We start from the raw sequence: 24,477 nt of genomic DNA, 5'->3' as shown, positions 1-24,477 counted from the left end.
GTAGTGGTGGTGGTGCGGAGCCCGCGGGGCGGCGGCGGCGGCGGCGCGCGGACCCGGTGCCCGTGCGCCAATTTCCGGCGATCTGATGGATGCGTGTCCCCGATGTGTCGACGCCTTGTCGGTTCCGCCAAAGACAGAGCGGGGTTGGGGCTGGGAGCCTGTGACTCGGACGGTTTACAACCTGCGATCGAAATGGTGTCATGTCACACTTGCTCACATATAAATTCGATCGTTCCGAAAGCGAGGCATGATCCACTGATCCACCCGTGGCCGTGTGGGCGAGTGAATATATGCGTTCGTGCGTGCCCACTCATGAGCAGCTAATTCTCGCGTGCACGTGGTTCATTGCCTTCTCTACTCGGTTCAGAACTCAGGTGCATGCATGTGGTCAGTCCCGTCCCGTCCCGTCCCGTCGGTTGCACGAGTGCTGTGTACTGGATTCCCCCCTTTTATAGCTGCTTTTCCCTTCAGTTGATGAATATATCATCGACACCGTACCCATTTACGTGCATGACGCGTGTGGTCAGCTGGCTTGATATATTACTGGAGAAATAATAATAAATAATGACGTCTAGTACGAGCATTACATAAGCTGCAGTTTTGCATGGCCTTTATTTTTTTTATACAAATTTAAATTGACCATTAATAGCTCGGTCACGGTGATAAGAACAACTTCTAAGCTTGGCTAAAATTAGTATGGTCAAATTGCATCGTAAAAAAAAATTGTTCACGATAGCTTTGCTATTTTACAAAATCATATAGCTAATGTTAGTGGTTGACTTTATACAGCCACCAAAAATTAAGAAATAGTCAACTTTTCTATTTTTAAAATCAAATAGCATATTTGTTAAAGTCTATTTTTTTGTTATATAAATTCTAAAATAGTCTTCATAATAAAAATAGTTAAACTATTGAAATTGCTTTTAGCGCGACGTAGCAAACGCGAGGAGGGATATACGGAAAGCATACCTAACTTCTAGCACACTACAAACAGTGTTCAACGATTGATAGCGACATTTCTGCCGTGCTCGTATGGGTGATCTTTTTTTTATTTTTCATAATAAAACATATTGTCACTCATCACGTTGCAAATTTTCTCGAACGTGTAATATGATAGTAATAATCGTTTGGCGTCTCAAAGATAAGAAAGACTCTTGCTCGTACTACTAATACCACGGCAGCACGGATGCACATGAAAAAAGAAACGATATTATGGGTTCCGTATATTTGACTGATGCGTTTAGTTTGGCCCACTAGAAACGAGCCCAGAATGTTCAGCCCATCCATTTTCATTTATTAAAGCCCAGCCCAATAAAATATTTCAGGGCCAGTCAGGCCTGCAAAGTGACCCATAAATGGGCCAATAGCCCACTAACCAACCAACCAACATTATTAACAGGAGGGCTCCGCACCACCATCAACCATCAGCCCTCAGATCAAACAATCCCCAAACGCCTCAGCAGCCTCCCTAGGGTTTTGCTCGGCGCGTCGGATCCAGCAGTTCGGGGGAGGATTCGCCATGGCGTCGCGTCCGTCGCTGAAGTCGAAGCCCAAGGGCAAGGGCGGGAAGAAGGGCGGCGCCGCCGACGAGGACGCCACCGCGGCGGCGACCACGGTGCGGCTCGTGAAGGAGTGGACCACGTGGACGATGAAGAAGGCCAAGGTGGTGGCGCACTACGGCTTCATCCCGCTCGTCATCGTCATCGGCATGAACTCCGAGCCCAAGCCCTCCGTCTTCCAGCTCCTCTCCCCCGTCTGATGGGATGGATCTCCCCCGACAAGGCCCGGACGGATGCGGTCGGTCCGTCCGCTTCTATAGTAGTTTGTAGCTGGTACTTTAGTTGCTTTGATATGTGTCATGCTTTCTGGGCGAGTTTGAAGAAGGTGGCTCATGCTTTCTGGGCGAGTTTGAAGTCTTTTTATATGACGATGGTTTAATAATTTCGTATTGGCGGATGTGTCTTCTATAGATCGGATCAAAATCTCTTGGTTATGTGATATGCTATGAATATGAGAGTATACATCAGTTTTCATCTGCGTGTAGCGATTTTTTTTTGTGCCTCTGATGTTTGGATGGTTGTGGTCTTTGAGGAATCTGACATCTGAGTAGCCTACATATGTGATTCCTAACGCGTTCATGTTCGCGGTGATAGTGAATTTTGGTTGCCTCACTTTCGTAGCAGAAAGCGTAGGGGTGTTCATTGATCACAATTATAAGACTGGCGGCATTGCCGCTAACAATAGATGGATGGTGCTCCCAGACACATGTTTTGCTTTGTTTATTTGGCCAGATTCAAAACTCAAAACAAGTGTAACAAACATATCTGCACTTGCCAACCGGTTCTGTTCGAAACTAAGCTTATAGAGGACTGCTTTGCGGTCACAGTTTATTTAAGAGTAGCAGCAAAAATTACGTTTTATTCTACTAACAACATAAATCCGCAATGCACTAACAGCCACAACATCAAATTATTTTGTTACTCTCAATGAAATGTCATGATAGTGCATTTGCTATTTTCTAAAGAAACTGTAAAAATTAAAAGAACTTAACTGAGGCAAAGATGACTGAACATGGGAGTACTTGTTTATCAAAATGGAAGAAACATCTGTATTGATCATCTGTGCAAGAAATAACGGTAAATAGAATACATGGAAGGGGGTGTTGTGTGTTGTTTCTACAACCTTAAAGAAAAAGAAGGCCCTCCAGAAGAGATCAAGACATCAAAACTAGTACAATCCTAAATAACCCAGCTATTTATCTGGGTGACATGTAGTCATGTACAGATGCACAGTCACCCAAATAATACAAATAAGATTTTCCTCCGCAGAACTCCAGAGCTCTCTTGCTGAATCTAGTAATAATAATATATTGCTATGCCCTCGAATTGCACCTTCTACTCTGATTTCTCCAATAGTTTGATCAAGTACTGGACAAGCTTAGGGAGCAGAGTGGGGGCAAACTGTGAAAGCCAGAAAAAAACAGTGGACCACTGAATCGCTCAGACAAAATACTCAGGATCAAGAAAGCCCAAATTTGGACAAGGCTGACTGAAACAAAGTCGAGAATGCCTCAACAGCAGCCCCATCATCAGCCTTAATTTTGAGCTGCGCCTTCGCTGATGCTGTGTTCACAATACATTCAACAAGGAAGAAAGCAGTAGCCCCATCTTTCTGGGCATAGAAAAAGAACTTGTAGTTCGGAGGCTGACCACCTGAAGCAATACATTGGATGTAATTGCTTTGCATATGACGGATGAGTGATTGGGGATTCATCAAAGCTGCTGCTCCTTGTGGACTCAAAGAACATTCCTGTCAACGAAACACAGTAGAAAACATTTCAGGTCAGAATGGGGGAAAAAATAGCTCAGAACAGAGGACAGTTGATATCAGACATATTGGGAGATAAATTTCAAGGTAAGATATGCCCTAGACAACCATGGCACTCAGGGTTTAAATTCATTAGACCACTTTGCTAAATCATGACCTAAATCAGGCGAAATCACTGTTCATAAGCCATGAATTGGAACAGACTTCTAGTTTCATACTCTCCATGAGAAACAAATATATTAGTCAACCGTAACCAAAAAAACAAAAAGATCTCATGCAGTAGGCTACTTTGCTAAAACTGTAAGAAAATCGACCAAGATGTGGAAAAGGCTATGTGGCGAATGTTGCTCTGCTTGTAATCAGAAAATGCATTGACAAAAACCTAATAGTAGCATACCTGAGACAGTGCCAATGCCAGCTGGCCCCATTTCCTCTGGAATGTACCAGGATCTAGCACAGGCTTCGAGTTAAGGGTCAGTGCTGGTGGTGGTGGAGCAGGAGCTTCAGTCACGCCAAGGCCAAGAAGGTCATCGAGACTAAAGTTTGATTGTGAGGAATGTGTCGGCCCACCAGTATTAATTAGTGAAGTTTCAGCTGGTGTTTGAGAGCCTATCAATGAAGGGCTAATCAAATCGGAAGGAGCATTGTATGTAGAGGTGGAAGAACCATTGCTGGCTCTTGTACCATTGTCCTCTTTATCTGAAGTACTTAGCAAAAGATCATTGTCATTTTCTTGATATCTTTGGGCAGAAATTACATTTTCTGGATCCTCTGCCCCAACAGTCAAGCTTGTCAGATCCTCTGAGTACTCAAATGGTCCACGATGTTCCTTATCTGTAAACATGTACGATGGCTGCAAAATACATAGATGTTAGTACCTTTTATGCAAACATTGAATAACATATACTCAATATTTGAGTGGTTGCCTTGCTATGAACACATGCTCCTGTCAGCTCCAGCATTTGTAAATTGCATTAAGTGCACATCAAAGAAATGTGAAAAAAATTTAATCCAGCCATAAAAGGTGTGTGTTTTACTGTTTTGGCATGACAGAATATCGCCAGACAATACAATACATAGCAAAGGCATGAACTCTATTTGAGTCGCTTGATTCAATTTACCTCAAGCAAGGGTCTGCAGAAGAGTTTATCATGGGCCTACAACTGCCTTTACCGTTGAAGACAGCCCTTAATCTCTTGTGTGATGTATTAGCTAAACATACAATGTTACCAACCTTACATACAGTTCTTTATTTCAAAATCATTGTCTTTTTTAAGAAAACCAAAGAAAATATATCATGGAACTTATCTAAAGAATTCATAATCTGCCAGGACCCAGGAGGCAAGTTGGTAGTGCTTGAAATCAACCATCCATTTAACAAAAGAATTGAGAACAGTACAGATCAACAGTTAACCAAAATCACAAGCCAACTAGTATTCAGCAAAGTTCTACATTTAGATCTCTCCCCACTACCAGTTATTGGAGTTAGTCAAAAGTAAATAAATAATCTAGAAAGGTGAGGCAACTTGAAAGCAAGGATACTAAAGTAAAAGTTGCACCACGATGGCCAATGAAATTAGAAGTGGAAATCCCAACGAGGCCCATTAGCATAATTTATGGGTGTGTTTGGTTGCTTGCATCCCTCCTAGGCTGCATTAGGCCCATTGCAGGACAGCCTAAACCAGCATAAACTAATGCAGAGTGCCGGTGTTTAGTTGATTTGATAGAACATTTTGCACTGTGCTTGATCATGTTTGATTGCTTGCATTTTATTGCATATAGTCTCCTTATTTTCATGGTACGCGTAAAATCTGTTACCTCCGTCCCACCTCCAGTCCCTCGAGACCGAACAACAAGACCATTGCTGCCTCCTCACACCCACAATGGACAAACTCCAAACCAAGGACCCCAAAAAAATAGAAAGAAAAGACTCATGCTCGACTAGTTCTAGAGCACACCAGGCAAGAACCAGACCAAGGAGATAGAAAATCAGGCCAAGATCACACTCAAGTAGGTCAAGCTTGATGTCATTTCATTGCCAAGCCTGCCATGCAGGCACAACAACAATAGAGCATCAGGGACCCCAACCCTCATGTTCACTGGCATCAATGAGGAGATCTATGAGCTGAGTAGCAAGCTCCAGTCGGCTGTGCAGGGTGAGGAGCAGAGCAGGAAGGTAGCTGGCGAGCTTGGCATGGCTCTCTCTGTGGTGAACACAGAGGTGAAGAAGGTAAAGGCCTGGATCTCTGATGCAGAGACCGAGCTGTAGACTGCCAACACCAAAGTCAAGTGGGTCAGGGGGGCTTCTGTAGGGCATCGAGATGGAACTGTGGCTAGTGCCGTGGTGGTGGTCCAGCATCCCTCGAGATTCCAGCGGGACCTCTGGCGCTCAAGATCCCAGTGACGCCTCACCGCATCGCCCTGTCTCAGGAGATGATACCTCCCATCTCAACGATGGTACAAGAAGCACAGAGCTGGCAGGGCAACAGCAGTGGTGTGCTTGGTAGCACCACAACGGCCTGCGCCTCGTGCAAACTGGGGCTGAGCGAGCGGCGGAGGAGGTAGGGAGGTGAGGGTCCAATTCCATGGCCCCCCTAGTTTATGCAAGCCTGCACTCCACAGACTGGCCAAATTTTGCGAACTAGGCAATACAGCCCCTTTTGTATTGTTTAATGCTGCATTAGGCCCAAAATGCAGCCATCCAAACACGAGAACTATGCGTACACCCATATGCAGACAACCAAACACACCCTATATGATAATCAGAATTACATGAAATAGCAAGTAAAGGTCTCCATGTGTAAAATTTTTAGCAATAGTTCAGATCAGATTAATTTGCATACCTTCTGATATACAACTGATAGACTGTTGAACTCATCAAATATCCGATCTTTGATTTCACTGCTCTGTGTATCTGCAAATACAGAGACAGCTTGTTTGGGAGGGTTTACTACACGTTCTGCTACATTAGGATTGTATTGCAAAAGCCTGTAGTAGAAAAGCGCTCTGTCATGAACATCCTGCAACAGATGTGAGGTTTACCCAGATCAAAATCTTTTCACCAATGGTGATGAATAATCCATCTTTTATAGCAGAAACTCAAACAAATCCTGACCTGGTGGGTGTCAGATAGACCAGCTGCTAGTGTAGCTCCTAGTGCCTTTTGTGTCTCTGGAGGTCTTTTAAAGAAACATTTCATCACTGCTGTCAGGAGATGCAAGCGAACCTTCAAGATACAGTATCAACGGAAACGTTAAGTGGAACTCAAGAATGAGTAGCTAATGGATAGAGACAACCCATAAAAAATCTAAAGCAGATGCATGAAATTCTACACTAATATCAGGGTAATCCTACAGGGCTCAAGATGATAGTTCAGATAAGGGCAACAAAGTCATCCTCAATTTCAGTGTAGCAGGAAGTAAATGGTTTTCATACATGATACCAAAACTTCCATTCCACCAATTAGAAAATTTAAGTTGTAATTGAATGTTCTCCCTTATCTTAGATGTGTATGCTACTGTTACTGATTTTGGGACACAAAATTGTCAGTCATGTATGTACTCTCTCAGTCAAAAATAAGTGAAATCTTGGACATCAGCACAGTCCCCTAAAACAACTTTGACAACTAATCTAATGTTGTATTATATTCATAGAGGATGGCAAAATTATAGTATACAACTACTTTTCGAGACAAATACTAGTATCATTTCCAAATATACAAACTCAACACACTGTTAGAGCACCGATCAACACACACACACAGAAGAAGACACAGGTATTGTGGTGCAGTGAGGCAGCTATTCCTCTGAATACAGTTCACTATATATAGCTGATTACATAGCTATCTAAGGCAATAAGCCAATCACTAAACTAGGCAACAATATAAAAGGCAAGAGCCTATAAGGCATGCTCGTGATTGGGGGTTGCCATCCCAACTCCCTGGGCCATGCCGTTAGCACTAGCAGTAGAATAGGAAGGTACAAAACAGGAAAGTACAGCTCACGGCTTACTATTAACAATCTCCTCCTAAGCCGTGAGTACCTACTCTATCTTCTTCATGCCTATCATGCTTCGAAGTTCTTGGAACCGAATGCGACCCAGTGCTTTTGTTAGGATGTCACCTAGCTGCAAGTCTGTTCCGACGAACTCAACATGAATCAGCTTCCTGTCACAGCATTCCCGGATGAAATGGAACTTCACATCAATATGCTTGCTCCGGTCATGGTGTACAGGATTTTTCATCAAAGCGATGGCAGACTTGTTGTCTACCAGCAGTCTTGGTGCAAGGACAGCTCCTCCGATGAGCTCAGCTAGCAATCGTGCCAGCCAAACTGCCTCGCACGCAGCAGCAGCAGCAGCAATGTACTCTGCTTCGCATGAACAGAGCAACAACTTTCTGCTTCGCCGATTGCCAAGCAACCGGTCCCCCTGCAAGGAAGAAGATGAGCCCACTAGTGCTCTTTCTGTCATTCACATCGCCAGCCAAGTCGCTGTCTGAGTATCCCAGCAACTCCGGCGCACCACAGTTCTTCTTCCCGGGGTAGTAGTGTAGTCCCCAGTGCAGTGTGCCTGCCACGTACCGGAGCACACGTTTCACAGCAGTGAGGTGCTCTTGCCGTGGCGCCTCCATGAATCTGCTCAAGTACCCCACAGGATAAGCCAGGTCTGGCCGGGAATTGCACAGGTACCTAAGGCTCCCAATTAGGCTCCGGTACTCCGTTGCATCAACAGCCAGCGAAGTTCCTTCCTTGAGCAGCTTCAGCCTTGGCTCCATGGGGGTTGCACTTGCATTGCAACCACTCAAGCCCGCCTTCTCGAGTATCTTTGAGGCGTACGCCGTCTGCCGGAGTGAGATACCAGCTGCTCCCTGTGTCACCTCGAGCCCAAGGTAGTAGGAGAGCAGGCCAAGGTCACTCATCTTAAATGTGCTCAGCATCTGCTGCTTGAACTTTGTCACGGCGTTGGTGTTTCCTCCAGTTATGATGAGGTCGTCGACGTATACACCGACAATCAGGCGGCCAGTGCCTTGACCGCGGGTGTACATTCCATGCTCGTCGACGCAGCGCTTGAACCCAAGCCGCAGCAGCTCGGTGTCCAGCTTCTGGTTCCAGGCGCGCGGAGCCTGTCGCAGTCCATAGAGTGCTTTGTGGAGGCGGAGCACTCTATGCTTGTGGTCGTTGTCGGTGAAGCCTGGAGGTTGCTGAACGTATACCTCCTCCTGGAGTTCGCCGTTCAAGAACGCCGATTTGACGTCCATGTGATGGACGCCCCAGCCGAAGTGTGCTGCGATCGCGAGGACCAGCCGCACTGACTCCAGCCGTGCGACCGGGGCATAGACCTCCTCGAAGTCGACTCCAGGCTGCTGCACATAGCCTTTTGCGACAAGACGCGCCTTGTACTTGACAATGGCGCCGTTCTCGTCACGCTTGACTTTGTAGACCCACTTCAAGCCGATGGCCCGATGTCCGTGTGGAAGCTCGACCAGCGACCAAGTGTGGTTGTCGCAGATCGACTTCATTTCCTCCTCCATTGCGGCAACCCAGTTAGGATCGCCGTCGGCCTCCTTCAGCGAGCGGGGCTCCTCCACGCTCACAGCATGGCTAACTGCGTGGAGTTCGGCCTCGGCGGTGTCTCGGTGTGCCAGCCCTGGTACTGCATCTGTACCGAGGACGTTGTCCAGCGTGCGGTACCGATGTGGCTCCCCCTCATCATAGGCGTCGAGGTTGGAGTCGATTGGCGAGCGGCGTCGCGAACTCAATCTGAGTTCGTATGTCCTGCGTCGATGCAGACGGGGTCGAAGGAGATGGCGAAGCCCGCGTCGCGCTTGGAGCAGGGGATGACGCCGAGGTCATGCTCGGGGCTGGGGAAGAAGTCGCGGGGGCAGTGGACGCAGGTTGCAACCGCGTCACGGGTGCTGCAATCGGCTGCATCTGCACCCCGTGGTCTTCTTCGATGGAGAAGGGCAGACGGTCATCAGCGCCCAGATTTTCTTCCCAGTTCCACCGCGCATCTTCATCGAAGACGGCGTCGCGGGAGACGTAGACGCGTGCGGCCTCAGGATCAAAGAACCTGTACGCCTTGGTCCCGTCCTGGTAACCGATGAAGACGACCTTGATGCCTCTGTCGTCCAGTTTGGCGAGGTGTGGGCGCACTTGCTTGATGTAGGCAACACACCCAAACACTTTGAGGAAGTGTACAGGGGGTTTCTTCCCGTACCACGCCTGGTACGGGGTCTTCCCATCGAGCGCAGCAGTGGGTGATCTATTGAGCAGGAAGACAGCAGTGTGCACTGCCTCCCCCCAGAAGCACCCTGGTACTCCGCGGGCTCGAAGGATGCTCCTCGCCATTGCCACCACGGTCTGGTTTCGCCGCTCTACAACGCCATTCTGCTGCGGCGTATAGGGGGCTGAATGGTGACGCTGAATCCCCTCTGCTGCACAGTACTCCCCAAATTCAACTGAGGTGAACTCACCGCCGTTGTCAGTCCGGAGTACCTTCAGTTTCTTGCCCGTCTCGCGCTCAACACGCGCCTGAAACGTCTGGATGGCTGCTGGGGCATCCGCCTTGGAACGCAGGAGGGTGAGCCACATGAAGCGGCTCATGTCGTCGACGAGTAGAAGGAAGTAGACGTTCCCAGCCGGTGTTGCCGGCGTGATGGGGCCGCAGAGATCTCCATGGACCAGCTCGAGCTCCTCCTGAGCCCTGAACTTTGCGGCCTTGGGGAACGGCGCCCGCTTCTGTTTCGCCAGGACGCAGTCTTCACAGACCTGCTCGACATGGTCTATGGTGGGCAGTCCACACACCATGTCGGCGCGTCCCAGTTTGCGCAGCGCCTTGAAGTTGAGGTGACCGTAGCGTTCGTGCCATCGCCACGCCATGTCGCCAACCCGTGCTGTGAGGCACACAGAGGCAGTCACCTTCATGTCGAGGAAGTACAATCGACTTGGCGATCGATGCACCTTCGCCAGCAGCTGCCGGTCCGGGTCGAAGAGACGGAGTATGCCCGACTCGATGTCGACCTTGAACCCAGTCTCGTCCAGCTGGCCGAGACTGATGATGTTGGTGGTGAGGCGAGGGATGTAGTAGACGCCGTCCAGCTGACGATGTTCACCGGTCCTGCAGACGAACAGTACCGTCCCCTTGCCATGGATGTTCACCACCGAGCCGTCTCCGAACTTGACTGTTCCAGAGATGCTGGTGTCGAGCTCGGCGAAGACATTGCGGGCGCCCGTCATGTGGTTCGTTGCGCCAGTGTCGAGCACCCACCGATGGGGTTGCACGGCCTCCTCCTGCTCCTCGCTGAGGTGAAGGAGGACCTTGGGTTCAGTGATGTGAACCCGTGTCTCCGACTCCGGGGCTGCTGGCGTCAATGGAGGCCTGTGAGGACAACACGCCACGGGCGATGCAATTACCTCTGGATCCGCCGTGATGTACATCAGCGCGTGCTCTTCTTCCTCGGCTTGTGCGACGTGCGCCGCGCCCTTCTTCTTGCTGCGGCACTCATTGGTCCAGTGACCAGTTTTGCCGCAGGACTGGCAGTGGTAGCCGGGGGGCCGCTTCTTGCCGCCAGGTTTGGCCGCCTGCGCGTTCTGGCCATCACGGCCATCACGCGACGAAGTGCCTGAGCCGCCGCGTCCGCGTCCGCGCCCACGCTGCTTGCCGCGGGCGCCAGAACCCGATCCGCCGGAGTTCTCCTGCTCACGACGTGATTTGCGGCGCGCCTCCCAGTCCTCTTCACAGAGCATCAGTCGGCCCAGCGAGTCCGTCACTTCCTTCGGCTTGAGTCGCTCCTCGAACACCCTCAGCCGCCCGATCACCTCCTCGATTGAGACCCTGTTGAGGTCGAGGAACATCTCGAGGGAGACGGCGGCCTGCGTGAGCTTCTCTGGAACAACCTGCAGGAGCTTTTTGACTACCTCTGCATCCTGGATGTTGTCGCCGAGGGAGCGCAGGTTGGCAGCGAGTGTGGAGATGCGGACGCCGAAGTCGCTGACGGTTTCGCCCTCCTTGAAGGAGAGAGCGCCGAACTCCCGGCGGAGCTGCTGCGCGCTGGCGTCGCGCGCGCGCTCATCGCCGATCCGCAGATGCTTGACTGCATCCCAGGCCTGCTTCACCGTGTCCTTCCTGGCCAGCGTGTTCCAGAGCTCGGACGGCACCGAGCGTAAGAGACCGGCCATCGCCTGGCGGTCGTCATGGTACTCATCGTCGTCGGCGTCGTCGGAGAGGCCGTCTTGGACGACGTCCCATACTCGCAGCGTCTGGAAGTTTACTTCCATGACCAGTGCCCACTCCGGGTAGTTCGTCCGGGTTAGCATCGGCCATGCAACATGTGCAGACGAGCGCTCGACGATTCGCTCGACAACTCTGGAGCCGGAGCGACGACGACTGTCAGAGCGCCCACGGCGACGTCGCGGCGAGCGCGACGGACGGACCTTGTTCTCGTCGTTGCTGCCTTCGGGCTTCTCAGTCTTGGCCGGAGACTTAGAAGACATGGCTAACTACGAGATCAGGCTCTGATACCAAATGTTAGAGCACCGATCAACACACACACACAGAAGAAGACACAGGTATTGTGGTGCAGTGAGGCAGCTATTCCTCTGAATACAGTTCACTATATATAGCTGATTACATAGCTATCTAAGGCAATAAGCCAATCACTAAACTAGGCAACAATATAAAAGGCAAGAGCCTATAAGGCATGCTCGTGATTGGGGGTTGCCATCCCAACTCCCTGGGCCATGCCGTTAGCACTAGCAGTAGAATAGGAAGGTACAAAACAGGAAAGTACAGCTCACGGCTTACTATTAACACACACAAAAAGTAATTCATAATCAGAGTCGAAATTTGAAATGGTTGCCTGCGCGCAGCCAAAAAACATACTTATCTTTGACTAGAGTACTGTGAACAACAAACTTCCGATGCACGCATAAGAAAAAAAGTAGAAGATCATTATTTTTCCTTGCTATATGGACAATAGTTTTAGCAACTTTGTTAACCTAGTACAAAATGTAAGAAAATTGTGTACTGGAGTCCATTATAGCACATAAAATATGTGACAACATGGTCAACTACTGGATAAGATAAACGACACAAAATAAGAACATGTGGGTACCTCAGGAGAGTGCTCTTCATCCCAGTTTTCAACAAGACTTTCAAGGATGTATGGAGCATCATGCATGTCTTGTGAATATTCTCCCAACATCCATATGAGAGCTGCTTTTCCTTTTGGCTCCTGAATGTTTTTGCTGCTGATATTTCCAACAACAGCTATACAATCATGGCTCCATTGAGGATATTTTCTGAGAAGATCTTTCACCAAGACCTGCATTTTAGTTTTTAATCAGAAACATCAAGATGGAAGTCAAGTATAAATCGTAATCCTGCTAGACTAGATCATGAGTAAAGGTCAGTAACTAGCATTACAAACACTTACTAGAGTTTCAGCAGTCACATAATCCTTATCCATTTCAAGAAATTGTAGAAGCCTGTCCACAATAGCATTAACATCATACTGCTGTAGTGCTATTTTTCCAACTGCCCGGATAGACTCTCTTGCAATTGGTACATCAACATTTCCAGCGTATTCACATAGTTCAGTGACTGGTGGGAAGAAACATGCAAAGTAGATCGTTTTTAAAAAATAATGGTAATTAATGAGTAAAAACATATCAAATTATAGTTGGAAATAGGATATCTGGCATGTACCAATCTCATATGTGTTGCTTTCATTTGCTATAGCAGTCAACATCTCAAGTTTCAACTTCTTCACATACGAAGGATCACTAAATTGGCAGTAGAAGCTTTTATAGTCCGAGGAAAATAACATTGGAGCACGCATCACCAGAAGATGTAGATGGCATAGCACAGAGTATGACTGTTCAGGACTGCCAGCACCCACCAGAGTAAGCAAGGGTGCTTTGATACGTTCGTAAACCTAAAACAGAGGAGCTAAAAGAGATTAGATGGATCTTCCACCAAAGGCCGATGAGATAAATCAAACACAAAAATATGACAAAAAAGTTAACCCATAAACATGAGAAATCCAAAGAAATAAAGTGCCCATGGAGTTAAGAATTTTTTCAGCTACATTAACTTCCAAATAACAGCATTATCTACAGCTAACAGACATTCGAAATGGCACATTCATCGTATTGATTGCATATCGTAACATAAATGTAAGAAAGCTACAGCTCATCTAGAGACTAATTTTGCAGTTGTTGTGATGTCCTGTGCTAGTCTGTTATGGGATATTAATCCAAGTAAGATTTTGTTTTTATGCATCCTAAAAAGGTGCTGATATACTAAACCATGTCTCTGGGAATAAAATGCTTCTCTGGGAGTAACATGTGCACCTGTTGATGGACATCAGTCATAGACATTGTCAAATGGAGAAAAACTTTAATTGTTGCCAGAACAACAGCTCCATTTGCATGCTGAAGTCTATCCTCCAGCAGATTCATTATGTCAAATATTTCATTATTATCAGATGGAAGGAACTTTGATGCCAACTCAAGAACAATGCACTGTGCCCATTCACTGAACTCTTTGATCCTGCACATAAAAATAGAGAACTCAAGAAAATTCACAGTGGGATTATTTAACAGAAAAGGCTCCAAAGCCAGGTTGAAACTCACTTGTTTAACAGGTAAAATACCACTGGCTTGCTATACAATGTCTCAATCTCTCTTGCTGCTGCCTCTGAGTTAGCAGCTTCTAGGGTCCAGATCTCCTGCAATGCATGTAGGCAATTGGCAACTACCTGCAAGTCACCAATATAATCAGCTTACCTGAGGAAAGCACTTTTTTTTGGTGAACAAGGAAAGCGCAGTATTCAACAAGGTTAGCATCCAATCATTATTCAGTTTTTCAAAGCACCAACTGCAATCGTTCAGAATAATAAAATACCTCACAGGTTCATAGCTGAAACACAGAACTTACAAAACAGCCTTAATGGAAGCCACACGACAAACATAAGCTCATTTAAGCAACTGAGTTTTGATGTTCCAGAAATGAACAACAATGGATTGGGCCCATCATTAATCAGTTGAACCAAAGCACCAACTGCAATCGATCAGAATAATAAAATACTTCACAGGTTCATAGCTGAAACGCCTCTTAATAGAAGCCACACAGCAAACGTAACTACATAAGCTCATTTCAGCTACTGAGTTTTGATGTTCCAGAAATGAATAACAATGGATTTGTAAACTTGATGCTGATCAGGAAAACTCAAAAGTCTCCTGCATATTAGCTTCTGCTATACATAGAAAAAGGTAGAAGCCGCAAATTTCAAATTCACACTCATATTTAACAACTTGCAGGTATTGTACAAACATCACAGGATAAATTGTCAGTTTATGACATTGCAGGTTAAATTGTCATGCAAAACTAAAAGAACAGGCTATATACAAGAGAGGTTGAACTTTCAGTATGAATGATGCCATCAGGCAATCTAAGCAAAAGCCAAAAGGAATATTCGTGTTTACTCAATACTACATTATAAATTTATAACCAATTAGCCACAAAACTGTAGGTGGCTGAAACATGCAAAACAGCCAATACGGCAAAAAAAAAAGGCAGATTACAGTAGTTCTATTGTTGAGGGAATAATCATGAATATGCAGCCACAGCAGCCACTTTCATTCATCTATGTAATTAAGCAAACTGTAAACCAGACAACTACATGGTGCCCCCAATTTTATCAGCTCCCATTGGCATTCAGTTCCTAAACTCAATCAGAGTTGGGATTCGCTCTGTGTGCATCAAACACACATTTCCAGCTCCATGTTAAATCCACAGAATGCAAAAAGTTCATTTTTTGGTGACAATTCAACAGTTGTTCAATTCACTTGTGGTAGCAGTCACCGAAACAAATTAGCAATAATGTAATACGATTACTGCATAGCTTCACAAAGCAGTTAGTGGCAGGGTACTTCACCTGTGCGTCTGGATCAGAGAGCATGAGCGCCTTGAGCGAAGCAGGAAGGTCAGCATCAATGCAGGCGGTGGCAGAAATGTGATACAACTTGGCAGCACCAACAGCAGCGATCATCCGGACGTAGGCGCTGGGGTCCTTCAGCCCGGTCGTGAGTGGCGTGACGAGATACTCGACGAGGTTGGGGACACGGAGGGAGCAGAGACTGCGGAGCGCGAGGCCGCGGATGGTGGGGTCCTGATCACGGCAGTCCCGCTGGAGGAAGTTGATGGTGAGGAGGGCTAGGTCCGGGTGCGCGCGCGCGTGGGCGCCTACATAGAGATAGCACATCTTCTTGGTTACGACGTCGGAGGTGGCGGAGCAGAGCACCATCTCCCCAAACGCGGCCGAGACGTCGATGCCGGCTGTCATGCAGGAGATCACCCTCTTGAAGACATCACGGCGCTGGTCGTCCGCATCGGGAGCGCGGCTCCCGGCCAGCTGCCGCAGCTGCTGCTTCAGATCCGCCACCTCGCTCTTCCTGCACTCACAGAGTCGCCAATTGCCTGGTTAGTTTAGGGTTCGGGAGGAGGGAGGTTTCGGGTGGCGGAGCGGCAAACGGCAGCAAACCCGGAGGGTTGGGAAGGAGAGGCGGACTTCGCCGCCGAAGGGACGGTGGGAGCCATGTCGGTGGTCGGCCGCGGCGGGTTGGATCTGGCCTCGCGTGGGGAGGAAGACGACTGCGACGAGCCGTGGTGTTGCTTGGGTAAAGAGCTTGGATCTGAGTTGGGACTGTGAACGGTGTAGCACAAGAGGCTGACAGGTGGACCATCAGAAAATACGCCTTCGCGGAGAGAATACGTATTTCAAATACAGAAGAAAGGGTGGGCATTTTTGGGCAAATAAATATTGTGAACAGTTCACGAAACAATCTACAACTTTATAACTGAAAATATTTTTTACTTGAAATCATTTAGAGTCTCAAATATGTGTTAAGTTCATAGGTTTTGAAAATGTTCTTAAATGTTGACATAAATGTAGTTGTTTAGGATCTTATATTTACGCATCCATGATGTTGAACTACCGACCTGATCTAAATGTTTAGACGTTGATAAGTTTTTTTATTTGAAGTTATTTGTTGTCTCAAATATTTATTTTAAACTCATGTATTTGAATTTATTCAAAATTTTGATTTTTTCAAACAATATCGGATGGGGATACATCTTATATCAAAGTTGTACTACTTGACAAGATTTAAAACCTAATAGTTATTTTTTTATTTTAGTTTATTTAGTATCCAAAATATTCAATAATATTATAAATTATATGGTGAAAAAAAGATATAAAATCCTACACATTCTATCAACACTTTAAATTATGATTTGTTAAAATCCATGGTGAGGTATTTTTTCTTTTGAGATTTTTGAAAAAGAAATATGGGATTTGAAATGCTTTTTGCAAAAAATGTAGTTGTTCACAATCTTATATTTACGCCATCCATGATTCATGAAATTTTGGAGACGAAATGATTCTCTCTTGCTAATTGAGTACGCTTTTGAATTTAAATGGATAATCAAATATGAAGGATCTATGTATGTATTGTCTGAAACTCAAGATAATCACTTTCTCCATTGGGTATGTATAGACAAGAGAGAGATGGGCCACATGGGCCTTGTTAACGAACTCTAATTATGTGGGCCACATGGGCCAAATAAGATGTTTCACAATTACACGCTACACAACTTCTGCAGAAAACGGTCTCGAAGTCCTGACTTTTATTATTTTCATTTTGAGAAAATGAGATATATTTTTTATGAAAAAAAGGGATGTAAACTTATACTTGAGAAGTTTTGTTTGTATATAGAATCCTAGATATCCAGTATGTATTATAACAAAGCAAGCCATAATACTATCAATAAAACAAATAAGTTTATACTTGTTTTTTTTCTTTTTTGAAGAAACTAGAGGGGCCACAGCTCCTACAGAAGTTTATTAAAAGCAACTTCAAACACTACAGAATAGAAACAGAAAAAGGAGAAAGGAGAAAGAAAAACGGAGCAGGGGAAGAAGCTTAGGACACAGAGAGAGAGAGTTCATAGTTGTGGCGACTTCATAACTTTCAAAACAAATCCAGCAATCCAGTTGGGAATGGACAATAAGGCCCTGTTTAGTTCTCATTTTTTTTCTTTTCGTTCCATCACATTAGAATCTTTGGACACATACATAGAGCATTAAATATAAATAGAAAAACAAGTAATTGCACATTTACATGTAATTCGCGAGACGAATCTTTTGAACCTAATTAATCCATAATTGGATACTAATTGCCAAATTAAACGAAATGCTATAGTAGCCAAATCCACAAATTTTCGCGGACTAAACAAGGCCTAATTGCTTCTGTGAATTTAGCATAGAGAAAGGTTAATAAGCGTGGCCTACTGGGCCTTTACTTTTTTTTTCCTTTCTATTTGGGATCAACTGGGCCTTTACTTTTTCTTTCCTTCCTATTTGGGATCAAAACATTTCCCCTCTCGTGATTCAGTAATAAATATAAATACATCCTGCTCTTCTTGATTCATATTGGAAAAGAATATCTCTATTACTCTGTTAGTGACAAAGATGTTCTTCAGTGATCTGTCGAAAAGGACGTCCTGCATAGTTGCATGACTGTAGGGATGCCGCTGATTTCACGGTTTTTGTGTTTTTATTAGTTCTGCAGTAACAAGTATAGATTATTCTTTTTGTGCAGTTAGCAAAGAACATAAAGATTCTTGTGCGAAATTATTTGTCACTGAATTATTGTAGGTAAAATTGATGCTTGAAATTTTCTTTGGTCCATTTATCTATTGCTCCCTTTTGGTTCCTTCGATCATGATGATGTTGAATTGTGTGGCCCTCATCCCTTCCTGTCAAACATCCACTGGAATCATGCATAAGGCTCGAGCACCACACTCTTGTCACTTTGCCTGCTTACTTCCTATTATGTGCAGTTCTACCTGACAGGCAGGAACATGGAAGTAATGGACTTTTTGGTGTTTGCTTCCAAATCCGACTGAAGTAATGGACTTTTGGTGTTTGCTTCCAAATCTGACTGATGACTGACTTCATTAGACAGTGTTCCTTGATATTATGTGATTGGTGAATTTATGTCAAAAGGAAGACATGAAAGAAATAGTTTTCTGTTCACGAGTAGAAAAGAAAGGAGATGCGCATTTCTTTGGTTCCATTTTCTTCATACTTCCAAACAAAGTTTTAGGCTTTTAGCAGATGATGGTGACCATTGGTAGCTTATCAATGCGATCTATTTCCTGACGGAGTCATGGTTTTCGAAGGTCATTGCACTACCTGCCTTTTGAATTTTCAATTTTGAATCTGTCTTGGGGCAAACTGTGACCAGTTTGCGATTCCCGCTTTTGCCACCAAACACCTTTTGGAACCTATTGATTTAGGGGTTACTCTTGCTCATTTTTCTTAGCTATACTAAGATAGCTCTAGCTTGCTGTGCCTGGCTGCATCTCGCGGTTTTGACTAATCATTGCCAGCACCTCCTGTTTACCTGAAGCAGCGATAAGCCTGAACCCCCATCCATGACTGAAATCTCATCACGGCTGCGGTAGCTGATATGTAAATACTCCTAATAAAGGCGGTTTGTAATGATCAGGCGCTTGGATGCAGACAAGCAGCAGGACGACTAGTAGGAGATACTAACCTCTACAGCTGGAACCCCTTCAAATCAGGGGAGTGTATTAGCGGCGCCGACGTTGATTTCCCAGGACCAGAGTTTTGTTTGCGCTCATTAATTGCGGTAAGCATCGCCTTGCATTGCGAGATCACGTGTGTCTATACGTGTACTACCTGACAAATCGCGTAGCCTCCTGCATTCATTCATTTGGGTGCTCTCGAATGCATCCGAGAACTACGATTGGTTGATCAAACATTCCTGTGGCGTGACATTTGCATTGCGCCCATTTTACAGACCCAGCAAGAGGCAGCCAGCAAGCCATCCATTTCAGATTTTCAGGTGTGATGCACCAACAATCAGCTGGTGGTCTGGTGTAGCCTGGTGCAGAGACTGCAGAGCAGGGTGTAAGAATCCGAGGAGTCTCTACGCTGGAGTCGCTGAGAACCCGAACACAGGGGGCAGAGCAGGTGCGCGTGGTCGTGTCGCGTCCAAGGACGGTTCGTTGAATCCTTCTCGTCTCCCCCGGCCCAGGGGTACGCCGGACGTATCCCTTTGGAGACTGTCAGGGCAGGGGACCCGTCTGGACCGCGTCCGTTAGACGACACCGGCTACTAGTAGTTGCTGCTGCGCTGCGCTCCCTTTGCGTGACCACTGAGCCACTGCCCATAGCACGTCGATATGTATGCTGCTGGTTTTCCACGTCCACGGTGCATGCATGAACCAAAGATCGCCCGGATCGGCGTCACATGAAACTGACTGTGGCTGACGATAAGATACAGTAAGTAGATGTCTATTGTCGTGTACGTACGTCTGGTGCCATGTGAAAGTACTAGCATTTTAGGGTGCCATGCCACCTGCCTGGCTGCACATTTGTAGGCATGTATCAGCGCAGCATGGCAGGGGCAGCGTCATGCTCCTACTACCAGAGAGAGAGAGAGAGAGAGAGAGAGAGAGAGCTATCATAAAAACGAGTAGAAACCGCACCTGTCACATAGCTTAAATTGAGCCATTTTAGGAGTGTGGATGTGTGTTTCGTCTCGTGCTCACATGCACATGTCAGGGAAGAAGTTGAACACAGCGTGATGGCAAGTTGAAAGTAGCCCCATGGATATATTATGGGTTGGTAGTTGCAGAAGGCCGAGATGCTCCGGGACGGAGGGCATCATATCTCTCCCCCTCCCACCACCGCACCTAATTAAGTTGTGCCTGTGACATAACGAGACAACTGAGAAACCAACAAAGGGCTCTCCTCTTGTGCCCCATAATAAAATCAGGGCTAATCCCGGAGGTCTTCCCTCTCACCACCCTGCCGTGCATCATGCTATATACTTAGCAGTCTAGCAGAGCAAATTCATGTGCCTTGCTCTGCCCTGTCCCTTTGTTCTTGGCCATTGACGCATCATCTATCTCAAGTCCACATGCATTTGAATTCAACCAAAGATCGACTTTCTTATTTTCTGTCGCAGGGCGACGGACGATTGAGGTCAAGACTCAAGACCCACTACTGCAGGCCTGCAGCCTAGTTACCTGTTTCTTTTTGCTGGTGTATAAGCGTCCTACCCCTTGGATGATTAGCCTTGTATTCGCATGGATTTACACATAATGCAGGAAGCACACGCCTAACGTTTTGGCGTGTTACCGCGAGAAGTCATTGAGCCGGACACGAGCGCATACGATTCTGCAACCGAGCCACACATATCGGGACCACGAAAACATTCCGCTACCTCCTAATCATGTGCTTACAAACTCTGTGCCCGAAGGATCGCCTAGGTTGGAGCGAAATTAGGCCGTTGGGTTTTTGTTTTGATCCTTGGTTAATTAAAACTCCGTGCCTTTGTTTGTTTGAAATCAGAGCGAGGGACGGACGACTACCGTTGATGATGGACGACGGACGAACAAATACTCCTAGCTAGGCGTTCCTGGATGGGAGAATGTCCGTTTGTGCTTGGTGCCGCGCGCTCGCGCTTCGATGACAAAGACACGTTGAGCGAGGCCAGAAGGTGTGTGTGCCGTGCACGGTGTTGTTGGTGGCACGTCAATCAGGGAGAGAATGCCCCGGCCGTGTGCTCGCATGCAGGGCTCTTGAAAGGAGTAGATGCCGGAAAATGGCATGGTAGGAATGCAATGCAAATGACGGCAGCTCAGTCAGAGGCACGACGAACCTGCGCGCTCATTTCTTGCACTGCCACTGCTGCCATGACCACGACGACCGGCCGGCGCGAGGGCAGAGCGGTCAACGGGGGCCACCCCGGCCGACACGGCACGTCGCAGCAGGCCAGCTCCAGCAGCGGGAGGACCGCCGGCGCCGCGCTCGACCAGGCGCGCGGCCTGGGTCCTGGTCCCTGCCTCACACCCGGCACCGTACCGTACCGCCCACCTCGTTGGGTTGTGATTGTTCTCTGCACCGACCGACGTGGCGGTGCAGTGCTCCGTGATCAATGTGTCCATGCATGCATGCATGCATGCATATCCGGGGAGCCAGGCCAGGGCAGGCCACTGGCCAGTGGCCACGCTCACCTAACATGATCGTACTGGTCCGCCATGGACGGCAGGAAGCATATTGGGAATTGCTGACTGTGCTGCTGCGCACGAGATTACGAGATGTGCACAGCCTGTTGCGTTTGCAACTTGCTAAGTATTCTACCATCCACCACCGTGTACTTTGAGCCCGTGTACACCACCCCCTACGTACGTAACGGACCCTAGCTAGCATAACAACACGTGGCTAAAGAAATCTCGGCAGATTCTTCTTCTTCTTCTTCTACCTCAATTCACAGTTCGCACTCGCTTATTAAGGGAACCACGAAGCTGCGAGGTGAGTCAGTGTGAGGTACACACACCACACCAAAGCCAAAGACAAAACACACGTCTCTGGTCTCTCCGCTTCAATTCATTCACATCAATCCACCATTCCTCCTCACACGTACACAGAAGCCTGTACAGCCGTAGCACACTCTAGCTAGCTACAATGCACACGCCCTTCATGGACAAGAGCCCGGCCCACCGCCGGGAGAGCGCCGGCGGCCGGCTGAAGCAGCGGCTGGCGAGGATCCTCACGCGCTCCACCTGCACCACCAACGCCACGTCCGCCACTGCCGCCGCCGCCGGCTCTGGCGGCACGGCGGCCTTCGTCAGCCTCGCCAAGGCCAACACCGACTCCTCCCACCCGCGGGAACCGGAAGCACCGCCATCCCCGTACTTCTGCACGCCCTGCACCTACGAGTGCCCCAAGGTCGTCGTCGACGGCGGCAGCACCCGTCCGCACCGCCGCCGCAGCCGCAGCCGCAGCGCGTCGCTCATACACATCTCTGTGGACTGCACGGGCGGAGCCGGGGCCGTCTCTGGTCGCCGCTCCGTCCACTCCGACGCGCCGCTTCTGCAGCACCTCCTGTCGTCGGTGCCGCCGAGGGACGTCGTCAAGAAGCAAAGCAAGGGCAGGAACAGGAGCAAGCCGCCGGCGCGGTCTCCTTCGGCGTCGAGGCGGCATTTATCGTCTTCGTCCTCCTCCTGGGGCCGTGCGCGGCGGCCCAGCAGCACGCCCACGCCGTACAGCTGGTCCTCGTCGTCGTCCTCCACCGCGACGGACGACGAGCTCGCACCGCTCAGCGGCAGCGGCGGCGGCGGCAGCGACGAGGAGGGCGGCGATGAGGCCGAGACGAGGACGCTCTTCTCGTCCCTCAGCTTCTCGTCCGACTCCACGTCCGAGTTCTACCACACCATCACCAACGGCGGCGGCAGCACCAGGGCCAGGAGGAGTCAAAGGAACACGATGACTCGCAGTCGTCGTCGCCGCGCGCCACGGCGTGCGCTGCTGTCGAGAACCGGCGTCGACGACCCGGCGGCACCGCCCGGCGCTTTCCGGCCTCTGGTGGTGTCCGTGGAGACGCAGAAGAAGCACAGGGAATGCAACAACGAGAGGAACAGGCAGGAAGAGAATGGTCTCAACGTCGGGAAGCTGATGATGATGGGCGGCGCGGCCGCCGCGGAGGAGACCGCGACCGCCGGCGCGGGCATGGCCGTGGTGAAGCGTTCCAGCAACCCGTACCTGGACTTCCGTAGCTCGATGGTGGAGATGGTGGTGGAGCGGCGCATCGGCAGCGTGGCGAAGATGGAAGAGCTCCTGGGGTCGTACCTCTCGCTCAACTCGCCGCGCCACCACCCGGCCATCCTTGCTGCCTTCGAGGACGTCTGGGAGGCCGTCTTCGGCGAGGAGTGACCGAGTGAGATCGACAGTGACTCAACTCAAGTGTGATCATTCAGAGTACTGTTTGAAAAGCTACGGATTCCCCGGAGTACATGCCAATGCATAAATTGGCATGATTTGCCACCGTGTGTGTGTGCAGTGGTGCTCATGTATGTAACGAGTTTGATATACATGGTGATGATAATTGAGCGCCTGATGAGTTCTACGAAAGATTTGGATTTATTTCGGCATGCACATAATGCGCTTGTTGTCTTCATCACCTTAATCGCAACAGAAAAGCTATTGCTTGAGTGATTTGTTTGCCTTCGTCATACAAATTTCGGTCCGTGAGATTCGATTTTGGTCTCCATCATAACCATCAATCGTAGAGTATGCACTAATTATGTCGTGACCGACGGGCATTGCTGAGAACACATGCAGACGTACTTTACGTGCATGATGCTTGGTGGCTGTGTCCTTTGGCCAATGAGATGGAGTCTGCTTGGTTTGTGAACTGCATACGCAATTATCAGGTAGTAGGCCCTTGGATCCTTTATAATACTTCAACTATGAAATCGTGCAAAGTCAAAACTTAAATGAATCTGCTTGAACTTATCTACTGAATCTATCATTCATTCAACAATTTTTTTTACAACAAATCAGCGAACAATATGTTCAGTTATGACTTTTTAAACTTTAAAGCTAAAGTCTCCAAACAGGTGATATAAAGTTAATTCTAAATTTTAGCTTACCTCACATTAGAGCTTTAGACCTCAAAAGTGAGCTAAAGTGCCCTAAAGTTTAAAGCTATAAAGTTTTGTTGACACCGTTTTTGGGCACGTGTCTAGGATGGCAGGATAAGATGACAGTATGTGGTTTACAGGATGAGTTGCCGATGAGGATGGTTGCCGATAAAGGAGAGGTTGGACGTGACTAAGTTTACAGGTGATGATGTGTCTGTGCCGATGACTATGATGAGGAGGTCTGCCGATGACCATGGCAAAAGAGTCAGCCGATGATACAGAGGGGGACTCTGGAAGCTGCTGATCGGGTTGTGGAAGAGTTTCAATTTGTCACGAGGGATAACTGAGTTATTTCCTTATTTGTTTAAATCGTTTTGTATGCGGATTCCGTGTAATTTGGAATTCGAATTCTGATCGTGTTTAGTTATAGCTCTTTGAGCAGGGTATAAATATGGACCCTAGGGCTTTGTAATGGGACATCTATTAATCAATCAAATACACGTTTTTACTCATATTCCAGCATCTACTTTTCGACGACTTCGTCATATTTTCTTTTCCTTTTATCACGAGTTCTTAGGAATTCGTCGACTTAAGCTCGGCGTGTTCTCAAGTTCCGCGTGAATACCTC

The 24,477-nt window shown here is 47.7% G+C and overlaps 3 protein-coding genes across 3 annotated transcripts; 2 read left to right on the top strand and 1 right to left on the bottom strand.

Annotated features, from left to right (window-relative positions):
* LOC8084858 (mitochondrial import receptor subunit TOM7-1) lies at window positions 1,260–2,035 on the top strand. Its single transcript, XM_002458149.2, has one exon. The coding sequence runs from the start codon at window positions 1,520–1,522 to the stop codon at window positions 1,757–1,759; it is 240 nt and encodes a 79-aa protein (XP_002458194.1). The 5' UTR covers window positions 1,260–1,519; the 3' UTR covers window positions 1,760–2,035.
* On the bottom strand, window positions 2,563–16,031 carry LOC8054914 (beta-adaptin-like protein A). Its single transcript, XM_002455939.2, has 11 exons — window positions 15,872–16,031; window positions 15,266–15,782; window positions 13,962–14,086; window positions 13,680–13,878; window positions 13,033–13,261; window positions 12,761–12,927; window positions 12,440–12,649; window positions 6,443–6,553; window positions 6,171–6,347; window positions 3,725–4,180; window positions 2,563–3,309 (listed from the first exon to the last, which is right to left on the bottom strand). Exons 1-11 carry the CDS (start codon window positions 15,925–15,927, stop codon window positions 3,019–3,021), a joined length of 2,538 nt encoding a protein of 845 aa, XP_002455984.1. The 5' UTR covers window positions 15,928–16,031; the 3' UTR covers window positions 2,563–3,018.
* On the top strand, window positions 21,687–23,438 carry LOC8054913 (uncharacterized protein DDB_G0271670). The gene has a single exon (XM_002458148.2). The coding sequence runs from the start codon at window positions 21,892–21,894 to the stop codon at window positions 23,137–23,139; it is 1,248 nt and encodes a 415-aa protein (XP_002458193.1). The 5' UTR covers window positions 21,687–21,891; the 3' UTR covers window positions 23,140–23,438.

This window comes from Sorghum bicolor, chromosome 3, assembly GCF_000003195.3.
Source record: "Sorghum bicolor cultivar BTx623 chromosome 3, Sorghum_bicolor_NCBIv3, whole genome shotgun sequence".
Classification (NCBI taxonomy): Eukaryota; Viridiplantae; Streptophyta; class Magnoliopsida; order Poales; family Poaceae; genus Sorghum; species Sorghum bicolor.
The sequence above is the reverse complement of the archived record's forward strand: the minus strand, read 5'-3'. Positions and strand labels throughout refer to the sequence as shown.

Bases quoted from the DNA above. Each gene is read 5' to 3' on its own strand.
- LOC8054914 (XM_002455939.2), bottom strand. From the start codon at position 15,927: ATGGCTCCCACCGTCCCTTCGGCGGCGAAGTCCGCCTCTCCTTCCCAA. The intron at 14,087-15,265 runs GTGAAGTACCCT...GGTGACTTGCAG, and splicing joins TCTCTGATCCAGACGCACAG to GTAGTTGCCAATTGCCTACA. The intron at 6,554-12,439 runs GTACCCACATGT...TGTATCTTGAAG, and splicing joins ATGAAGAGCACTCTCCTGAG to GTTCGCTTGCATCTCCTGAC.
- LOC8084858 (XM_002458149.2), top strand. From the start codon at position 1,520: ATGGCGTCGCGTCCGTCGCTGAAGTCGAAGCCCAAGGGCAAGGGCGGG.
- LOC8054913 (XM_002458148.2), top strand. From the start codon at position 21,892: ATGCACACGCCCTTCATGGACAAGAGCCCGGCCCACCGCCGGGAGAGC.